We start from the raw sequence: 22,845 nt of genomic DNA, 5'->3' as shown, positions 1-22,845 counted from the left end.
TGTCGTGTAACGTGATATTGAATTCTGAAACTAAATATACTAGGCACATAAGAAAATTAGACTAGAATAAAAATTCGAGACTTAAAATAGGTGCAACCTTAGTTCGTTGCTTCTATAAATTATTAAGATCTGTTCAACGATTAATTTTAAATCATGTACTACGCAATAATCATTACATGTATAGTCAGACAAACTTTTCTGTGCGTGTGGCTACTAGCCATTATAGGTAATGTTGCTACTACCAAAGAAATAGAAAATGTTAACGATTCATCAATGTATATATATAATGACGAATCTCAAAAGTCAATGTGAAAAGTTTTCATGAATTTCATGAAATTCGTTTTATTGACAAATAACATGGGATCTAGTTTTCAAGATCTTAATTTTATTAAGAAAAATCGCTTTCGAAGCTGAAAAACAATAAAAGTTTGTTTGACTATAACTACGTACACATTGAAGGTAGTAAAGATTATTTTGGAACAGCACTAGGAAATAAATTATAAGTAGGTAGCATAGTTTTGAACAATCATGTACAACATACATCCCAATAAAGAGTTAATAATCTTAAAAAACTCAATATAGCAGGTGGGTATACGATCTTTGAGACTGACGTCGAGTAGGTACAGCTGTGTATTGTAACCAATAGGTCTAATATCGAAAAATAGATCACTTAAGGCTTAGTAAGTAATATAAAAAAATGTATTTTATTAAATATGACTGTCTCTTTGGTTTACCCATATTATTATCATAGCTTTTTAGAATTATATCCTTTTAAGTCACATTATTCGATGGCGTAGTAATAAAAGTGTATTTTATTTCATTGAAATAAACACATCTAACTACTGGCTAACAAAGAAGATTTTTAATTATACAGTTAAAATCTTTGTCCAAATCGTCACCCTAATTACGTTAAGCCTTTTGAATATTCTTAGGTATATTTTCGAATTTAACCATCCCCACTACCGGTTGAGATTTTCTGTATTTTATTAAGTAACATTTGTGGATCTAAGAGTTTTAGATAGGCAGTCAGTATTTTTAGTTTCATTTAAGATGCCTACTATACGAATACGATGGACGCAATTATGGGAAGTTACAAACAACGCCCAATCCAAATATAATAATTAACTGAAGCTTCCCTGTGTGATTCCGTTCTAACTATTCGTTGGTAAATTCTATGTTCTCTTTGTTCAAAGGTAACTTAGCTGCGATTCTGGTAACTTTCAAGTTTTTGATTAAATATTTAAGAACAGTTGTACTAAGTATGGTGTATATGTTACATATTATTATTATAATCGATCTCAGATCAGATCAGATCTTTGTCTCTTATTTTTGTGTTTGAGATTCTAATAGAAAACAACATAATTATAAAAGTTCATAACAATAGTGGAACATAATAATCGATCACTGAGAGTGTAAATAATAATTAATACTAGAGCCTTAAAAGCTTATAAAATTTACGTAATTTGGAGTTGCTGCTACTCTACTGCAATAATATTTCTCCTTTTTATTAACAATTTTAAAGGCAATACACTTTAATCTAAATAACACTCTACTAAGTAGTGAATACAGCACCACAAAATGTAGAGAAGAGATTAGGCATTCGTCTTAATATACCAATGAGTATTTTTAATTAGAAACCAATCTTATTTATTAAGCCTAACTTCACCGCTTACTGACTAGACACAGCCATACCGAATTATACCAGTACCCAACAGAATAACACTAAGGCTGTGAAAGAAATAAATTTAAGGTACTTAGTGTAACCTAAATTTACCTTAATCCACTAATTATTGTGTTCATGTTTGTCTTCCTTGACTAATTTCTCATCTAGTAAATGATCCTTCATTTGCGGCTTCACTTTGGTTGGAGGAAATTTAGTAAGACAAAACTCTGCAATTAGGCAAAAGAGTTTACAGAGCAAGGGACAAAGGATTGCTTGATGTGTTACAGCAGCTATACGGTACCAAGGGCCATCGAAAGGGTCCAATATCGCCGGGCACAGCATGTGGTTCAAGTTAACTTGGGCAGGCTGTAAATAATCAATGTAATTATGAATACAATATTTTTAAAGAAAATTTTTCATGAACTACAGCTTAACTTCACTATTTTGATAACTAACTGAACTTAACTACTACAGTTAAACAGTCTCATTCAAGATTTTCTAAGCTAAGCTTTGTGATATTTCCTGAAGAGTGTATATGCATGCATTAGAGGCATATTTTTGAAGAAATCTTATTTTTAGAAGGGAAATTGAAAATGCCACAGCTGAATAATATCTGAATTTTAAACTTTTGAATAGAAGCAACACAACAAAAAATATTAAGTTCTTTAGTATTCTAATCCTGACAATAATTATTCATAGGTAAGTTTAAAAATCACTGACCAAAATCTTTTTTCTTTTGCACTTTTAGGACATGTAATTCCATAAAAGTAAATGAATCTTCTGAGAATAAAAAGCTTTTACTATACAATAGGTATAATATTATCTATGCAATATTAATTATTATTATATTGAAGAAAGTAAAAGTGTTTAATTATTTATTTTAGATTACTCAAAAAATTACTTACAATTGCAATTGGTTGAAGGATAATGAAGTGATACAACAAATTTAAACAGTAGCTGAAGATGGCCCAATTGAAGTCCCATAATGGTTCCACATTATACACACCTATAAATAAAAATAAAAAATCTATCAATCTGGTTTAAATATACTTAACTTCCTTGCGTTTAGGAATGAAATAAATATATTATGTATAATATTTAGAACATACCACCAATTCGCAGCAAGTAATATGGTATCACAAACATCATCCCATGTTGTATCCAATACAATGCAGCTTCAGCTAAAATCTAAGGAGTAAAAAGGTTAAACAAAATAATTGGACAAAATATATAAAATAACAATGTCAATATCTTACTGTTCTAGATGCGGTTTCTGGAAATAGGAACGCTAAAAGGGGCCCATTTAATAGGTTTAAGTGTATTCTAAACAATGCAGTGACAGTCTTACTTGGTGGTGCCGATAACAAATATATCTGAAAATGAGAAAAATATACTGGTAAATGATACTCATTAAAACCAAATTGAACATTCAAATGTGCTATTATATTGAAGAGAATATATTTTTAATATAAAATGTTAGCTCATTTGTAACAAATATTATTGTATAGGCTATACAAATATTCAATTATTAATGTAAATTATAATATGCACAGCACCTTCAGGCAAAATCCATATGCATATTTGAAGATTTTTTTTTATTTTTTATACATAAACCTCTGGGGTTTTGTATGCCCAAAGAGGCAGCAAAGTTGGTAAAAAAGCTTTGTTTGGCTATCCATATAATACAACTATAGTGAAAGTAGCATTTGTTTTAAAATTATAAGAAAACTTAGGTTTTATATAAAAAGATTATTTTGTCCTTATAAGTCAGGTTTCCCTGTCCATTACCTTTGTAACAATGACACATATATAATGTATGTTCTTTTCACTACATTATAATGAATAAATTAGTATAAAGTATAACATTACATAAACAATTTGTATACTAATGTTATCACAAATAAAAATATAACTGGTTTGACCACTTTGTTGATCCACTGTCAATTATAATTTTAATGTTTTTACTTTAATTTATCCAGAAGCTAATTGTAAAACATAAAATTTTAATATAATTAAATTTGTGATAGAGAAGTGAAGACCTAAATAGGGTGAATAGACCTGAAATGTTCAGCATATGACACATTTAATTTAGATTAATTCAATTAATATAAATTTGTAGAACTTTACAATATACATTCATTGTAACAGGTCAATTCACGAACATTATATGCTAATGATGTATTCAATGGTAAGTAGTAAGATGTTTTAGGTCAGTGTAACTCTGCATCATTTGTAAAAAAAATGCTAGTTGAAAAGGTATACATATGAATAATTTGGACAGACCTGTATTAATGTAGTAACATGACAAGGGTTAAGCAAGTATATAACGGTGCGAGACGCAAATTTAAACCCTATTTCCATCCCCCAAAGCAATGCCAAAAGGATCACAAGTAACCTCTTGCCACCTCTGTCACTCTTCACATAGTCGGTATCTTGGGATATTTGTAATTTTGGATAAGTTTTAATCTGCAAAAAGAAAATAAAGGACATACAGTTAAACTGGACAATTTATTTTACATTATCAGTAATACGTAAAATATATCGTAAATTTTTAAATGAATTTATATTGACTAAGCTATAATCTAATTAAAAAACTAGCGGTTTACAGTACCCTTCAGTTATACTTACTATAAAATACACGCAAGCTGCTGTAACTATTACAGTTTCAATTATTTGTCTTTGAGGTGGTAAAAAATATGCACATTCGGGACCAACATTGCGAGGGACGGCTTTATTCGCACCACTATATGCCCATTCAAACATAGTAAAAAAATGTATCAAACATATAACACAATAGGTACTATAATTAAACAATTTAATACACTAATTGTCTTTCGATTTTCAGTAAATAATTGAGTTTCTGTTGATTTCCCGCTATATGACAATAGTCTTTCAAGTGTTGCTATAAATCAATAAAATTGTTATTCTTTCTTTGTAATGAAGTATAATAGCAATAATGTTACTTTTCCAAAGTATAGATACGCTGAATTGATTTAGTCCTGAAACACTACTAACTTAGTCTGATATATTCCTAAATAATTAATCTATCAGAAAACTTATTTTTTTCTTTACGGTATAAAGTGGCTTTTAAAAATAGTGGTTTTCCGTATTTTGTGATTATTGGCAACATTTAAAAATAAAACAACGGACTGGAAGTTCACTTGTCTTCAGGATAGAGTATTAATATATTGGGATGGTGCGTCCACACCTTGCTTCTCGCGTTACTCCTAGTCAGCCCTAGTGTTGCCGGGATTATTTCAGTCATGGTGATACGCTGCCCTACTCGTGTCGGTAAGGCTGCAACTTTTTTTGAAGAAATAGTATTTTATATCACGGCGTGCGTAAATGGACGTTTTACGCACGCTTCGCGTGCGCAAAACCCCCGTTTCCGACCCCGTAATATAAAATTTTATACAACACGCGGACGAAAAATGTTTTATATCACGGTGTGCGTAAATGGACGTTTTACGCACGCTTCGCGTGCGCAAAACCCCCATTTCCGACCCCGTAATATAAAATTTTATACAACACGCGGACGAAAAATGTTTTTCTGACTCGTGTGATTGCAGTCCTCGCCTGCGGCTCGGCCTGCAAACTCACACTTGTCAGAAAAAAATTTTTCGTCCTCGTATTGTAATGTACTATTATATCACGGCGTGCGTAAATTGACGTTTTACGCACGCTTCGCGTGCGCAAAACCCCCATTTCCGACCCCGTAATATAAAATTTTATACAACACGCTTTTCTGACTCGTGTGATTGCAGTCCTCGCCTGCGGCTCGGCCTGCAAACTCACACTTGTCAGAAAAAAATTTTTCGTCCTCGTATTGTAATGTACTATTTTTACAAAAACACCGCAAAAATATAATACTTTAGGAAAAAATAAAATAAGTATACATTTAGATTTCGCCAATTAATTTTATTGTAATTATGAGTAGGGATACCTATACATTTTTATGATAACTATTTTCTATAATATAAGCTAAAAAAACATATTTTACATTTTTCTGATAATCATTGTCTATAATATACACCAAGAAGATGTACATTATATTTTTCAGATGGCCTCTTTTTTAAAAAGATTATCATGAAACGAATTTAAGGGATGACTACGATTATCAATGATGCTAAAGTATCTTGAGTACGACATAACTTATGGTATAATAAATAATATGGTATAAGTAATAATTATTTGTCTACAATATATAGTACAATTGAGTAAAATATAACAGAATACTATATATTTTCAAAGCAGTGGCAATCGTAAAAATCTGACAAAATTCGATAAATGATCGGCAGGACGAGAGGCATGATGAGAGCCTGGCCCCATGTCCCTGCCCACTTCCGGCTTCTCTCATTATTTCCCTTGCCATTCGACGAGTATGTGGCTGCACTGTACAAGGCTAGTCCACATGTTTAAAATAGATTCTATATTGCCTTCGATCACTAATATTGCGTATATTTTTCTGGCAACTTAATTAAAAAAAAACTTGCGACATAAGTTATAGACCTTCGTTATAGATCGATAAACTTTTTTATTGTGCGTGTCGCAGTGGCGCTACTGGCCATTGTAATATTGCCAGGTTGTCAAAACTACCTAAAAATGGAAAATGTTGAGGAACATGTTTGTCAATATTTTCCATATTATTATGAATCTCTAAGAATAATGTTCAAATTATTCATTTTATTAACAAGTAATATAATTTCTATTTTTTAATATCGTAATTTCATGAAATAGGTAAACATAAAAATTAAAAAATCTTTTACTTTTAATTGAAAAATCATTAACGTAGTTGACAACAAATGAAGTTTCCGAAAGAAACCACACGCGATTAAAAGTTGTCGGACTATAATAATTCACTGTGTGACGTCTTGAGACAGGTAATTAGAGATCCATCATCAGACCATCCATCTGAGATCGATTTCTTCAATAAAAAAATCGATTCTTTTAATCGTTATCTAATGAGTGAATCGAAATTTCATATTTCGGTAACAGTATAAAAATAACTACATTGCTTGAATGTACTACACATATAAAGAAATGTGAATTATCATTTCTTTTTTTATTTTTAGTAGGGTAAATGATTAGTTATTGGCCACTTAGCGACCGCAGACTAAATTCGTTTTAAATATGCATATGATAGTTAGATTAAAAATATAAAATACTAAATACTATATCTACGTTTATCTGGGTTGCATACGTTTTAATCATTTATTAAATAATACGATTAACGTTAAGTCATAAATGACAAATTTATAGTTATAAATGGTATTGGCGGGTTCATTACAGGTATTGGCCATATTAACAAATCATAAAATGAAACAAAATTGAACAAAAAATCTAGGGTTTTATAACTAAAACATATCATCATGACGATCTTCGATATCGAAATCCTTAAATGTATAGATAAATAATAGCCCCATATTTCATTGAATTCCAAATACTATAACTACTTAAAATTATTTTGAAAATCTTTATACATATATTTCGTATGTGCGTGTGTGTCACTGAACTCCTTCTAAACGACTGGACTGATTTTGATGAAATCTGTTGTGTGTGTTCAAGGGGACTTGAGAATGGTTTACATTCACAATTTAGTCCGTGGGAAAAGGTTTTTTTTATTAATTTTTAATTCGTAAGTAGTTATAGAATCGGAAACTATGCATTTGATCAAGTGATGATCTTTAGCAAAGTTGTTGTCCAAGAGCCCACGAGGGTTTGGGAGTTGGTAAGCACAATTTTCGACAGATGACATCACTGTCATTCCAATGCAGGTACAAATTTTCCGTTTTATGTATGACATAAAAAAAATACATGTTATGTATAATCCTTAAGGATTAATATGCCAATGTATGGAAAAATATGTATTTTCTTCAAAATTTTCCGTTTCCTTTAATTTGTCACATAATATTACTTTCCAGATTTTTATCCTTATAAGCAACATTATTAGATAGTGGAATAATATAGAGGGTATATTTTTTTCAAAATGAACTCGTTCGATTCCCGGCTAGGGAAAAATTTATTTTAAAGAAATAATTATGCAGTTTTAGTTTTTACCAAAATCGGCCTCGTAACTCCTTTCAGCATTTTTCGCTAATCCTTATAGTTTCGGATTTGACCCTGAAGGCCCGTTTGAAAAATTCACCCTGTATATATCTTTAAAATGCGGACGAAGCCGCGGGCACCACTAGTAAAATATAAAAATTATCTCTTGTCCTAATATTTTTAACAAACTAGGTAACATGTTTTCGTTCTATCGGAAAAAACACAAAGTCACAAAAAGATCATAATCTTTTTTTAGTTCACGAGGGGCAAACCTTCAAAAGGTACCCGATGCCGTGGGAGCGACACAGGGTTATGTGGGACTTTTATCGCACTAAAACCCCCCGCTGGCTGTACTCGGCGCTGCGTAGAGGACTCCGGGATCTGCAAAGGAACGCAACCGGAGTCCTCTTAACGCGCTGAGCATGACGCTCGCCACACCGTCTAATACGTACGACGGTATGCGACCACACTTACCGCCGACCTTCCCGGGGCCGGGCGGTTCGACTTTGTAATCATAGCCACCATAGAAGTAAATGCATTGTGAAAATTTGAACTGTTATATTATTGATTACGCTTCAATAGATAAAGCGAAAAACGCTGAAAAATGGCTTGCATGGCCCATATATTCTTATTTTTAGTATTTGTTGTTATAACGGCCACTATTACACACATTCAGTAAAATTTTCAAGTGCCTATTTATTAGGATTCCAAAAATAGAGCCTTAAGAGAAACGGGCAGACAGTGGAGGCTTAGTAATAATAATTAACTTACCTCGTGTATAATATTCTATTGTAATAGGGTTCCGTTTTTAACTCGTTGTCAATGTTTTAAGACTTCCCTAAGTCTAACAATGTTTTAATGTTCGGCAGCTATAAAAATTCTAGTAACTTTTACAGCACTAATTATATAAAAGGTAATTATATATAGGTATTACATACCTAATACTTGTAAAGTTTCAATATTTCTAATGAGTTCGCAATACTGAAGATGAAATTTAAGGGAACATTTAAACATCTTGTATTTTTTAAGTTTTTTTTATTTAAATGAATTCTTATTATAGATAGAACTACATAATATTAATTTATCTACATGGCAGTGCTTATATCGACATAAATATCAATTCCAGTACAATGTTATGTGAATATTTATATTAAAAGTTGTTTATTATTATATTGTTGATTGATATTTTTTATGGATAATAAATGCACGTCGGTTATATGTTCTTGCAAAGTTAAAATTATAAATTTTAGTTTAAAAGGAATATAATATAAAAACGATAAATCACAATATATTATAAAAGTATGTCACAAACTTGGAGTAAATTTATTTTGTTAATAATATGTATGTATTTTTGAGTCCAATGCAAGTTAACTTATTTGATCCTTTTTATTACTATTTTGATTTTCAATGTGACTAGTGTAAATACACGATGACTTAAAATTTAAAAAGAAAAGTTATTTTACACAACTAAACTATTTATTATCTATATCGTAATGTTACTAAGGACAAAAATCACATGGTATAACTGTCGCAGAAATAGAATGCAATTAAATAATCTATATAACATATACTGTACTTAATAATAAATCTTATTTTCAAGTAACTTTGGTTTATTTTAATAGACTCAAGTAATATGGAGGAACTATTATTGTCTTCAGTTATAGCTTATGTTTACCACCATCAATACTACTGATAATAATTTTAAATTGGAGAAAATATAATGTGTAGATATTTAACATGTAAAACATATTATTATTATGTACTTTAATAGGTATTTAGAATAAATATTAAACATAGCTACAACACGAGTGTGTCTGTGCAAAATGAGTGTTGTGTAAAGTCGAATATCATTGGACTATGTGTTTTTTATGCAAACTGCGCATCTAGATACACGCTGCAACAGCCGACCTGCTTTTATTGTTTCCCGCTGGGGCATGGCAAACTGTTTGTTGTCATCGATAGTTGTAAGCCAGAAACTAAGTTTGTTGGCGAAGTGATGACACGTGCCACCTTCTCCATTGCATTCAATGAACGGTGTCGCGCGGAAATCTTCCAAACAAGAGCCAGGACTCGCCAAAGCTTGTCCACCACCTTGGCCACCTGCACCAGTGTGCTGAAAGAAAAGCGAAAATGTGGTATATTCTCCGTGGATCAACAATTGTATTGAACATGTAACCTACCTAATGATATAATATGTAGTTATGACAAATATTTATTGGTTCCATTCCACATTAGAACAGTGTAGTATAGTGTACCCCAGGCCTTACCCACTTGCGAGAGGAGCCACGTGTTTATGAGACACAAAAAGTCATTAAGTATATTAAAACTGTGGAACCACAACATCAAACTAATTGTAGGTATGATGACTACTTTATTACAATTCGACTAGGATCAATCTTCAATTATAAACATTACACGATGACCATATGCATCTCTTTCGCGTAATACTAATCTAATGCACGCAAACCCCCCAGTGTCCCGTGTAGATACCATAAACTTCAATGAGTCCAGAATAAAAAATATTGTGTAATAAGTAGATGTGCTTATTAATAAAAAAACTTACCATTACAAAACTGTATCCAATCCACAACGGACTCCAGTTTACAGGGCACCTTGGAATATCCAGTGTTTGACTGTGTACAGCTATAACATTGGCTGGTACTTCGCAAACAACACATCGCGATATGTATCTTGAAATTTCATTACTTTCAACCGGCATCATAGGTATTGGTTGGTTAGTGGATAACCAATAACTCCTATCGTTTCTACTTGCGTAATTACAGACATCATTCAGATCACAGAATAGGAACGGCATTGTGCTGAATTTTCTAACGCATGAGCCTGCATAGCCTAGGTCTTGATTGTGTGCTTTTTCATTTCCATCAATGTAAAGTAAAGAATATCCGTCCCATAACTTAATATGACCCTCTTCACATTTAGGTACCATATCAGTTTGACTATGTCTAACCAAAAGTATTCCTGTCAAGTAGTCACTTGTAACGCAAGGAGCACCAGGTGGGCCTGGAGGACCTGGCAATCCAGTTCGTCCATTAAATCCTCTTTCACCTGCTAACCCTTGTATTCCTTGAAGACCTTGGAGACCAGGAGGTCCAGGTACTCCAGGGAATCCACGGTCGCCTTTGATCCCTGGAGGTCCATCGATTCCAGGTGAACCCGGAGCACCATCACGACCACTCATTCCATCCAAGCCAGGAGGACCCCGTGGGCCTGGTTCTCCCTTGGGACCGAAAACAATATTGGCTGGTTCACCTTTATCTCCCTTATGCCCCATGGCGCCAAACGAACCCGGTCTGCCTATCATTCCCTTATCACCCTTTTCACCTTCAAGTCCCCTGGGTCCGTCCTGACCAGGTAAGCCATCTAATCCTCGATCACCTTTGTCTCCCTTTTCACCTGGTACTCCAGTAAGGCCACCTGGGCCCCGTTCTCCTTTCTCACCTGGTGGACCATAACCTGTTTCACCTTTCTCACCCCTTTCACCTTTTTCGCCTGCGATACCAGGTAGGCCTGGTAAACCAACTTGGCCTGGCATACCTGGTGGACCTGCAATACCCTCACGTCCTTGGTCACCCTTGGCGCCTCTTGGACCTGGAAGACCTGGTGTACCAGCTTGCCCAATTTCTCCAGGTAGACCTGGTAGTCCTTGCTCGCCCTTATCTCCCGGTGATCCAGGTGGTCCTTGTCGTCCATGTCTGCCTGGTATACCAGGAAGTCCCTTTTCTCCCTTAATTGTAAGTCCTGGTATACCCGCTGGTCCAGCTGGGCCTCTTTCTCCTGTATAAACAAGTTATTTGATAGTTAACCAAATAGTTTTTTTTAAACGATTTTGCATAATTTAGCAAACGAAAACATCAAATATTACTCTACATTGTCTCACACCTAAAGATTATAATTAGTGTCGTAACTCTTTCTTAGGGCTTATGCGATATATTTTTCTTACATGGCAAATGGACATATGTAATATAAAATAGGAGCATTACCTAAATGTAAACACGGAGCTACGCCAGCTTTGTCTTTAAAATAAGTATTTTAAATTACTTTACTAAAACTCATTTCACTTGTTCATTGCTTATTTTTTTAAATACTCTAACTATAATCGGAGGAACAACTTACCTTTATTTCCTGTTCTGCCAATTTGGCCCATTTCTCCTTTTTGTCCCATAAAACCACGATCTCCTTTTTCACCTTGTAGACCTTGGAGACCAGGTATACCACGTTCTCCCTTGTCACCTCGTAATCCTGGTGCACCAGGAGATCCAATTTCTCCTTTATCTCCCTTAGTATCTATAGCAACTCCAGGAAGACCTTGGTTTCCTTTTGGCCCAGCAGGTCCTTGAGGTCCAGGTGGTCCCATTGGACCAATAGGCCCACGTTCTCCTTTAACACCATTAAAGCCGTCTCTTCCACGGAAACCCATTTCTCCTTTGTTTCCTTTTTCACCCGGAAAACCTGGCATACCTATTTCACCCGGTATCCCTGGAGCACCATCCATACCAGGCGAACCTGGTTGACCTGATTGACCCGGTAAACCTCTATCACCTTTTAGGCCTGGCAATCCTTGATAACCCTGGTCACCTTTATCGCCACGTTCTCCTGGGAAACCATCCAATCCAGGAGGTCCAATATCGCCTTTAATACCAATTGCTCCAGGTGTTCCAAGGCCAGGCAGACCTCGGTCTCCCTTGTCACCTTTGGTGCCATTTAACCCTGGTGCACCATCAAAACCTCTAAGTCCTTCTATTCCAATTTCACCCTTTTGACCTTTTTGTGCTGCTAGTCCTGCCTCTCCTTTCGGTCCAATCTGGCCAGTATAACCACGATCTCCTTTATCACCTTTCAAGCCTTGCCTTCCAGGAGGCCCTGGAGGGCTTGGATAGCCCTGGTCTCCCTTCATACCTGCTTCACCTTTAGGTCCTGGTGGACCATCAAATCCACTTTGCCCAGGTAGTCCAGGATTGCCAATTTGTCCTTTGTCTCCTTTTGCTCCAGGAGTTCCATCTATTCCCACGTTACCGGGAAGACCAGATCGTCCACGTGGCCCTGGGAACCCTTTGGGTCCATCGGGACCTTGTATTCCTGGTTCTCCCTTATATCCCGGTAATCCTATAACACCTGGTTTTCCGTACAGGCCTGGATAGCCTTGCTGTCCTTTTTGGCCTTGTCTTCCAGGCGTACCAGGTATGCCCGGAACTCCAGGTGGCCCTACAGGACCATCGTCACCTTTTGGACCGGGTGGACCAGTGGGACCTTGGCTTCCAGTATATCCTCTATCTCCTTTTTCACCTTGCAAACCAATTGGGCCCGGAGGACCATCGTTACCGGGCGTACCAGGTATACCTCTTAAACCGGTCTCTCCTTTAAGACCTCGCATACCAGGTAATCCTTGTGGTCCTGGCATGGACGGACCTATCTCGCCCTTATCTCCTTTGATTCCTGGTGGGCCTGGTAAACCTCTAGCACCAACTTCACCGGTAGTTCCCGGGAAGCCCATTGAACCTGTTTCACCTTTGTCACCCTTTTGACCCAAAAATCCACGGGGCCCTACAGCTCCTTGTGCTCCTGGCAATCCCATTTCACCTTTGTCACCCGTTTTACCAGGATAACCTCTATCTCCTTTATCTCCCTTATCACCTGAAAAAAATATATATATTACTATAACGTCCCGATTAGATGAAGGCGGACTAATAGATTAAGTGAATACATATTTACTATAAAATGTAACATTAATAATGCGAAAAATAAGTATACTTATATGTAATATTTTGCACCCTAATAAACATGCAATCCACGTGATGGTAAGTGGTCATCGCTGCTCATAGATAGGACAGGATTTAACCAAACGAATGTTTGCCAAGACTAAGATATATTTTTTTGCGATAGTTCAGACACTTTTAGGTTATGTGAAAAAAATTGTACTATTTCCACCACTACTACCCCTTATATCACCCTCATACTTGCCATCCAGTTTTATTTATTTTTCTACCTATAATCCATTTATTTAGCTGTTACTATTTTTTTCTTATAAAAATCTGGTTTAAATTCTCTTAATTGTACCTGTAATTAGTTATTGTTCAGGTACTTGTGAAATAACTCTATAAAAATATGAATATATATACAAATATAATTGTGCGATAAGAATATCACACAATTATATCACAGAAGCAAATTATTTAAATACTCATCGGAATCAAATCTTATTTAAAACTCTTTATTTCTTCGAACAGTTTTTTTATAAAAAAAAAAACATATTACATTTAAACATATACGAGATAGTTTTACCTTGTGGTCCTTCAGGTCCTGGTGCACCAGTAAAACCCTTATCGCCTTTAGTTAATGCTTGTAAATTGGCGGGACATTGACCTGGTTCACCCTTTATACCGAGTCTGCCGGGGAATCCCTTATCACCCTTCTGTCCAAAATCTCCTGGTACACCTTTTTCTCCTTTAATTGAAAGTCCATTTCGTCCTGGAACGCCTGGTATTCCATCGTTGCCTGGAATACCATCTATTCCTGGAGGGCCCATTCTACCCTCGTCGCCTTTGAGTCCGGGCATTCCACTAAGACCCCGATCACCTTTAAGACCGTCACTGCCTCTTTCACCCTTAGGACCCATTCGACCTTTCTCGCCTTGCGAACCTTTATCACCTTTTTTTCCTTGTATCAAATTAGAAGGTATCATGGCATCTTTTCCGGGCTCTCCTGGTGGTCCTATGGGTCCGTCTTCACCCCGGTCACCCTAACAAACATTATAAATGTTAAAAAAATTCACTCTGTTCTACTCGTAGCATTAATTTAATAGAATTTAATTTAGGAAAAATAAATAAAATGACGTACCGGTGCACCAGGTGATCCTGGGAATCCGTTGAGGCCATCAGCGCCTCGTTCACCAGGAACTCCAGTTGGCCCTGGTGGTCCTCGGTCACCTTGCTCCCCAGGAGTACCATCACTACCTCGGTCTCCTTTCATTCCTTGACTGCCGGGCCAGCATTCGTTGCAACGTCCTCCGATATCACCTTTTGCTCCAGGATTACCTGGTATACCGTCGAATCCTGGACTTCCTTTATCACCCTTATCACCAGGAGGTCCCATTTCCCCTGGCATTCCCGGAGTTCCCCTTGTAGAGTTACCAGGTGATCCTCTCAATCCCGTGTAACCTTTTTCACCTTTTTGACCTTTATCGCCGAAACGACCAGGTAAACCAGCGCTACCTTTTTCCCCCTAAAACATTAAAATAATATATTTGTTACGACGCTTCTTATTAAAAACATCAATGTTATAACATAATAGCCACTAGATTAAAAACAATCTTACTGGTATAGTAAGTCCATTTTCACCCTTAGCGCCTCTTGGTCCTTGTGGCCCTGTTGGACCATCGTAGCCCCTAGGACCAATTTCGCCCTTTGCACCTTCTAAGCCAGGTTCACCTTTCTCGCCCTTCACTCCTGCTGGCCCTTCTCTACCAGGAGTACCAGGTTCACCTTGACCACCAGGAGGACCCATTGGACCTGTTTGTCCTCTATCACCAGGTTTTCCAGCAGTACCTGGTGCGCCTGATGGTCCTTGATAACCACGAGGGCCGGGCGGGCCTGGAGGTCCACGAGCTCCTGCACGCCCACCTGGAGCTCCAGGTACCCCTCTCAATCCCCTTAACCCGGGGGTCCCATCCTTGCCAGGTTCACCTTTACTTCCTGGTCTACCAGGTAGCCCAGATATTCCGTCATATCCTCTATCTCCCTTTGGTCCCATAGGTCCAGGCGGCCCATACATACCGTCTCTGCCCTGGAATAACACGTGTCAAATTGAACTTTAAAAAACATACGTGTACCTTAAGGTGCTCCAAGAAAGCTATGTTACTTTATCATGTTTTAAGAATCCCTTCAAATAATACTTGTAAATAGTTCAAGGTTTTATACAAAATTTAAAAAGTCATCAAAAATCAATGTGTAATTCAAATTTCAAATCAATATTCGGTCCGTCATAATTTTTTAACTTATAAAGTACTGTACCTAAAAAAGTTATAACACAGAAAAACATGCTGGAACCTCTTTTATTGGGCCCCCTTAAATTGTTTGTATTAATATTTATATTTATGCTTACTCTTTCGCCAGGATTTCCTCTTATGCCTTTTTCTCCTTTATCACCTGGTTGACCTGGTAAACCTGGTTCACCTGTATTTCCCATGTCACCTTTGATACCTTGATTTCCAGGTTCACCTTTTTCACCTTTATGTCCCATATTCCCTTTTACGCCTTTGATGGCACCTTTATTATCCAAAGACGGTAAAATCACATCGGGACAACTTGGCCCTTTATGTCCCCGATCTCCTCTCTCACCTTTGTCTCCTTGTATCGATAGACCTTTAACACCTTTAGACCCTTTGTCGCCCTTCGCTCCTTGTGGTCCCTTTAAAAAGTGTTAAGATTTTTATTTTATTTATAATAAAAGATCTTAACAATATGTATCAACATTAAAATTAGAAAAAAGGTAAAGTTACCATTGGACCCGTACTTCCCCTAGGTCCTTGCAACCCAGGAGGTCCAGTAGGTCCAACAGGACCTTGAATGCCTTGCATTCCGTCAAGTCCAGGCTCTCCTTTCTGACCTTTGTCGGGATAACGACCAGTATGGGCTGCTTCTCCTTTGTCACCTTTGTCTCCTTTAGGGCCTGGAAAACCGCGTGGACCTTGCATTCCTTGTGGCCCCTGTGGTCCTGGTTCACCCTGAGAAAATGTATGATTACTTAGTGTGTTTTATATTTTAATATTATATGTGTTCTTCATACATTTTTTTCTGTTGTCGAAGATACTTACGTCCGTTCCGTTACAACCATCTCTACCCGGTATTCCTGGCAATCCAGGGTTACCTTGAACACCCGGAGGCCCTGATAAACCAATAAAACCTTGAGCTCCGGGTTTTCCTCTCTCACCACTAGGCCCACGTGGACCCTGGGGGCCTATTTGTCCCTTCTGACCTTTTGGACCTTGAGGGCCTTCAATACCCTCATGACCAGGTAGACCTCGAAGGCCTTGAGGACCAGGAGATCCTGGTATTCCCTACAATAAACACATAATTATAATATGAATAGCAAGGAAAATTTAAGTTAATGGATAAAACAATAAAATGGATCTCAAGATTTTAGGTAAATACAAATAATCTATGAACTTACTCTGTTACCCTTTTCAGCAAAACATTTTGGAACACAGCAGCCGGGTGCAGTACAGTTGCGATCGAATTGAGTGGTCCGTTGTCTTGTGACAGGGTCGTACACAGCAAAATTTAAACCAATATTTGGTTGCGGCCGTGGCGGCGGCACTGGCGCTGGATAATCTTGTCTCGCGTACAGACCGTATGTATTCTGTGGTGGAGGTGCCTCCGGAACATTTTGCATGTAAAACTCATTATCGTCTGTATATAATATGTTATTATTATCTCCCATATCGCCTCTTCCATAGTTTTCTTGCTGTAAAATAATACGTAAAAACAAAATAAGAGTAATATCTACTATTATATTTGTCGTTGTGCCCAAAATTCACAATATTTATAATAATTTATAATTTGCAACATTTGCACGTGTAAAGTTTTTAACGCTCGAGTCTCGAGCGTTTCAGACTCACACTTTAGCGCTTGACTTCCGCCCTCAATATGTATATCTAATAAACATCGATAATAAAATATATTGTTTTCTATCATAGGTAATCCATATCGAAAGACTAGAAATAGTTATTTAATGGGATATTTAAAAAAATATATAGTTAGAGATTATAATTCTGTCGTGCATCATCTATTATATATATCATAAATAAATAGTTACAGATAAAACCATTTTACAATTGCTTGTATGCCTGTTTGCCCTGACGCTCACGCTTAAGTCAGAATCGAGCATCGAGTCCGACGCTTTTGGCAAACTTTTTTACGAAAACACTCAAGAAACTGCTCGAGCGTTATAGAAACGACTAATTTCCCGACTTGAGCGTTTTAAACTGCTCGAGCATTGACTCAAACGTTTAAGCTCCGACTCGAGCACGTTTATAGCAGTGCATGTATCTATATAACCAAGGAAATTATATCAGACTTTTTAACATATTCGAAAGTTATTGTATATAGATCATTCGATTATAAGTGTCTTATTTTTTAAGTCCACGATACTTCATATGTACCTACTATGATGTAGATACCAACAATGATTATAAAATCACAAATATACATTTTGTAGGTATGACCTGATAAGATTCTAATCTGATTATTTAAAGAATACAATTAACGCACTCTGCAGTTCTTAAGTTACCTATTTTAAAAGGAAGTCATTTGAAACTGGTAACCAGAAACACAATTTCCGCGCGATTCGCCAATTGTATGCGCTATACGATAATTTTATATAAATACTAGTGGTGCCCGCGGCTTCGCCCGCGTTTTAAAGAAATAATATGACATACATAAAACGGAAAATTTGGAATTGGAATTGGCATTCGAATGACAGTGGTCCCATCTGTCTAAAATTGGTCTTACCAACTCCCAAGCCCGCGTGGGCTCTTGGACAACAACTTTGCTAAAGACCATCACTTGATCAAATGCATAGTTTCCAATTCTATAACTACTTACGAATTAATAGGAGGAGTTCAGTGACATACACACGCACGTAAGAAATATATATATATAAAAATACATATTATGTACTTGTACCGTTTTATGCATTAGTTAAGTTTAGGCAGGTCAACAGAAAATTAGATTTTTTAAGTAATAACTTATTTATGAGACCATACAAAACTTTACCTGCTAAAAAACGCAAATATTTTTTTAAATCCTGTTTAAGATCAAGTATGTTGATTAAATAAATACATAAATGTAAAAATAAAATTGCATAAGAAATAAATAAATAAATTCTTGACCATCTGGTCACGGTGTATTCATCTGAATACACCGTGTACACCTCTAGGTGTATGGTACCACATGTCATGCATAGTTGGAAAAGAGATACCCTCAAGATGTAGTACTTGTATAGGTTAAAGTTTTAACAGTGTCAAAGTCCATCGGTCTGGACGTATCTTTATATAGATATAACATATTATTATATCTATACATAAATATTTCAATTTAGACAGCCAGTAAACATTCTACAATTAGTGCTCGCTATGACACATGATATTTTGCATCGTCTGCACTTTGTCGTAAAATGATCCTTTGTGCTTACGATCACCATGTTTTAAACATCTTGAAGTATTATAAAATCACATTTAGTATTGTAATATTTGTTCGTTAAGCATCATATCATATAATCCATAAACAATAGACAAGGATTAATATATTCTATCATTATAAACTTACAAAATAGATACAGATCAATCGTTTTTTAACAAAAATAATAATAACAAACTTATTCTTTATTCTTTATGCAAAATATACAAAAATAATCTTTACACCAATATTATATTTATATTAAAACCACCAGATACTAATTAACATGTTATTTTATTAACATTATCCAGCTAGGTATGTTTACATACCTATGGATAAAATAAAATCATCACTTCAAATCTCTTATGTAACCTAAAGTTCAATTGGCAAAACATTTCTGCAATTAATTTTAATGTAAACGGCCATTATTAAGTAACCAAGAATAAAGCTTGATAAAAGCGGCCTGATTATTATGCTACTTTTATTGATAACGAGTTAACGAACTTTACCGCTGGATTCTGCAGTTATACTTAGGGATAATTCAGAAGTGTTTACTGGGTAGTTATCAAAGTATCCCCGTAGCCTCAAGACCAGAATAAGGCTACGGTACTGAAACTACGGAAAAAGGCGAATAAAAGGGTTTTCCGGGGATGCAGGTAACAAGTGAGTGCTCTAACCGCCGTAGCGATCAACCCGTATAGAAGAATAGAATGACAAAACAGATTTTTTGAAGTTGTGTCAAAAAATACATACCTATAATAAAAATATACCTACAACCTAAGTAACGCTGTATTTACATTACTAAAGACAAAAATACTATATCTACATCCAATTAAAATGCAAGTCGATACGACCTGTATATTTTAGGGTTTTATACCTATTAAAAATATATTATTGAGCGTAGACCTAAACTGTCCGCATTCTTTATTTGATTCTTATATAAATATAAAAGAGTTTAAAATCGCTTTAGTTACACAATATTTTAGAAGTCAAGAACGACTGGACCAATTTTTATGATTTTTGGTTTTGTTGGTTTTGTCTCATCCTGGATTCGCAGAATAACTATTAAAACATTTGAAAAAATAAGGAAAAAATATTATATCGACGTTTTTCGGGTACCTTTTTTTGGCGAACGCAGCAGAAATTATGAAGAAAGTATTTATGGCAAATTTGTTCATTATAAAAAGGTTCACACAAAAGTCCTCGACAGTATATATCTACTGTCGCCTATACCAGGGGTTCCCAAAGTGTGCGCCGCGGCGCCCTGGTGCGCCGTAGAAAGTAAAGAGGGGCGCCGTGAGTCGATCCTCTAATTATTGGACACCACAAATATTGGCGTTTTGGTCATCGATTCAAAATGAATATCCAAATTTAACATCCAAAGCATTAAAAAATTTCATTCCGTTTGCAACATCATATCTATGTGAAGCTGGGTTTTCAGATGTAGCTATGATAAAGAACAAATATCGGATCAATGTGGAGCAAGAAATGAGAATAGCAGTGTTAAGTGATATTCCCCGCTTTGAAAAACTGCGCGGAGATCACTTAGCTCACCCTTCACATTGATTTGACTGAATAAATATCGTATTTTATTTTTGTTATCCTCAAGTCTTTCTTCTAGTTTTCCGTTTAAATTATTTTATAATAATGTATTGTACAATTTCATATTGTGGTGTTTTAAATTCGTTTCGATCAACCTAAGGTAACTACTATTATTGTAGTTACCTATTTCTTTCGACTGTCTTCTTCAAATAGTTAGCTAGGACAGGGCACAGGGCGCCGTGAAAGAATATTAAACTTGTAACTGCGCCGCGGGTTACAAAAGATTGGGAACCCCTGGCCTATACAATATATTATATAAATAAAAAAGTAATTACCCGCAATTACTTTTTTTATTTTTTATGTTTAAAAAGAAATAAATACCTTAAATGGATGTTTCGATGGGTTTAATAGACATCAAATATAGATAAAATTTGCTTTGTCACTTACAAAATATTAAATCAAATTATTTAAGGTGGTACGAAGTCACCGTCGTCTACTTAGTAATAAATACGAAACAAAACAAAAACATCTAAATGAATGAGAATTAAAAAAAACCGACTAAGAAAGGCTTATTTTAATGTATTTGTTCTTTCCTAAGCAAAAAGGATAATGCATACAGGCGTCAGCGTAAGAAATAAATAGGTGGACCAACGCAGTCGAATCATGAAGTATTCTATCACTTTTAAAACTGTATCCATACAGGATCCTCATAGCTTAAGTAGCATTGACACTTAACTTTTTTTAATATCCGTCACTTACGTCTAGCATGTACCTACTAAATATTAATATGCGGATGTCTTTAAGAATAATATATTTAGCAATATGTGTTTCGTTGCATCGAACAGGTTATCGACCAAGTAAGAACATTACCAGCCACGATTTTTTAATCACGTATAAGTAGAGACAGATTAGATGACATAACTTGGCGTTGTTGACACCTATACCGTTTATTACAGTTGCAACTAGAAATTGCTAATAAAATTATCATTTTACCAGTAGGAAAAAATATGAATTTAAATTATATTTCACACATTAGTAGTTAATATTTTTTGAGCTTTTATCACTCAAGTAAAATATTACAAAATAATTATATTCATACGTTATTTAATGTTTCATTAATTTTTATTTTTTATAAAAAATAAGCAATATTTAAGCAAATTTCTGTTTCTCTAACACAAGTATTTAAATAATAAATTCATCGTAGAATTATGGGAAATATTTGTACTTAGACATTAAACAATATATTTTAGAAACCAACACTAGATTCGAACTAATATAAAAAAGAATCAAGCAAAGTATTTTTGTAATAATATATTGCAATTTCTCTATACTTAGTGTTTGTTTTTTTTTTTGTAAAAAAAATAATGAGAAACAAATGTCTTCAAGTGTAAATATTGGTCGTTCGCCAAGCTATTATAGGCCTGGGGCTTTATTAAATGTAATTATATTTTAATTTAAACAATATTGACCAAAACAGGAATTAATTGAAAGTTTTACTTTAATATTTTGTAATTTATTGAAATACTATAATAATATGGATTTTGGTCATTGTTTCAAATGTGCATTAATATTTAATTGATAGATAGGTATTTTATGAAACATTAGTTTGCGCAATGCCGACACTTAACATCCGAGTGATGATAAACTTTGTCGGCCTCGTGTACATTTGCGTTATACTTAAATATTTGATTATTGAGGAATAGATTAATCCTGCCAAGAAATATCACAAATTGATATATTAAACTTTTTTTTAGAACAACACACATTTTGTCAGCACCTTCCTATTAAAAAAAAATAATTTCTTACAGAATAAATTACCACACAAAACCTTGATAAATCTTGCATTTTTGAGAAATTGCAAAAAGACGATTGCAAGCGGACGGTCGAGTCGGCCCGCGCGCCCTCGTGCCGCGGAACATTCCCTAATTCCAATAAGTAATGTATTTGAAATCAGTTTCTTATAAGAATATCAATTCATATAAGTAACTATCGAAAATACTTTATTATTTAAAAATATAAAAATGACTTACCGAATTTACAACCGCTAAAAGTGCCAGAGCGGCCACCAACCTAAGAAGATAAATATTTTATCAATTTATAATGTCTGAAGTTACAACAATATGAAAAATATATGCATAAACTATTTTTTCTCAATACGTAATAATGATTGAATTATTATTAATATGAACAGTTAAAGTCGAATATATATCTAATAAATCATAAATATTATTTGCATATTTTTTTACAAATATGAAGAATAGAGTTAGAATCTTACCATAACTCGTTGACCGCCATGGCACGGTGCGCGCCGCGCCTTTGTCCCGTGCGCGCGCGCCGTTTGTGCCGGGATACTAAGGAAAGAAGAGAGCTCGGGCGGCAGCCTGTGCACCCCCGCCCCGCCGC

At 35.3% G+C, this 22,845-nt stretch overlaps 2 protein-coding genes across 2 annotated transcripts; both read right to left on the bottom strand.

Annotated features, from left to right (window-relative positions):
• Positions 1–341: 341 nt before the first annotated feature.
• Positions 342–4,558, bottom strand: LOC140747834 (transmembrane protein 164). The gene is made up of 6 exons (XM_073080453.1): positions 4,292–4,558; positions 3,947–4,129; positions 2,920–3,036; positions 2,773–2,851; positions 2,569–2,669; positions 342–2,029 (listed from the first exon to the last, which is right to left on the bottom strand). Exons 1-6 carry the CDS (start codon positions 4,424–4,426, stop codon positions 1,784–1,786), a joined length of 861 nt encoding a protein of 286 aa, XP_072936554.1. The 5' UTR covers positions 4,427–4,558; the 3' UTR covers positions 342–1,783.
• Positions 4,559–8,723: 4,165 nt separating this feature from the next.
• On the bottom strand, positions 8,724–22,810 carry Col4a1 (Collagen type IV alpha 1). The gene is made up of 12 exons (XM_073080451.1): positions 22,718–22,810; positions 22,473–22,512; positions 16,895–17,188; positions 16,539–16,781; positions 16,224–16,448; positions 15,827–16,132; positions 15,041–15,508; positions 14,564–14,947; positions 14,009–14,465; positions 11,843–13,360; positions 10,272–11,503; positions 8,724–9,821 (listed from the first exon to the last, which is right to left on the bottom strand). Exons 1-12 carry the CDS (start codon positions 22,735–22,737, stop codon positions 9,564–9,566), a joined length of 5,445 nt encoding a protein of 1,814 aa, XP_072936552.1. The 5' UTR covers positions 22,738–22,810; the 3' UTR covers positions 8,724–9,563.
• Positions 22,811–22,845: the final 35 nt, after the last annotated feature.

Source organism: Epargyreus clarus, unplaced genomic scaffold (assembly GCF_041222505.1).
Source record: "Epargyreus clarus isolate Ecla_fem2 unplaced genomic scaffold, WU_Ecla_fem_2.2 ptg000015l, whole genome shotgun sequence".
In the NCBI taxonomy this organism is placed as follows: Eukaryota; Metazoa; Arthropoda; class Insecta; order Lepidoptera; family Hesperiidae; genus Epargyreus; species Epargyreus clarus.
Note: the sequence above shows the minus strand (reverse complement) of the source record. Positions and strands in the feature narration are given on the sequence as shown.

Bases quoted from the DNA above. Each gene is read 5' to 3' on its own strand.
- LOC140747834 (XM_073080453.1), bottom strand. From the start codon at position 4,426: ATGTTTGAATGGGCATATAGTGGTGCGAATAAAGCCGTCCCTCGCAAT. The intron at 4,130-4,291 runs GTAAGTATAACT...TTCTTTTTGCAG, and splicing joins CAGCTTGCGTGTATTTTATA to ATTAAAACTTATCCAAAATT. The intron at 2,670-2,772 runs GTATGTTCTAAA...TTTTATTTATAG, and splicing joins TTACTTGCTGCGAATTGGTG to GTGTGTATAATGTGGAACCA.
- Col4a1 (XM_073080451.1), bottom strand. From the start codon at position 22,737: ATGGCGGTCAACGAGTTATG. The intron at 16,449-16,538 runs GTAAGTATCTTC...ACATTTTCTCAG, and splicing joins ATGGTTGTAACGGAACGGAC to GGTGAACCAGGACCACAGGG. The intron at 9,822-10,271 runs GTAAGTTTTTTT...CTTTTCTTTCAG, and splicing joins TTGGATACAGTTTTGTAATG to CACACTGGTGCAGGTGGCCA.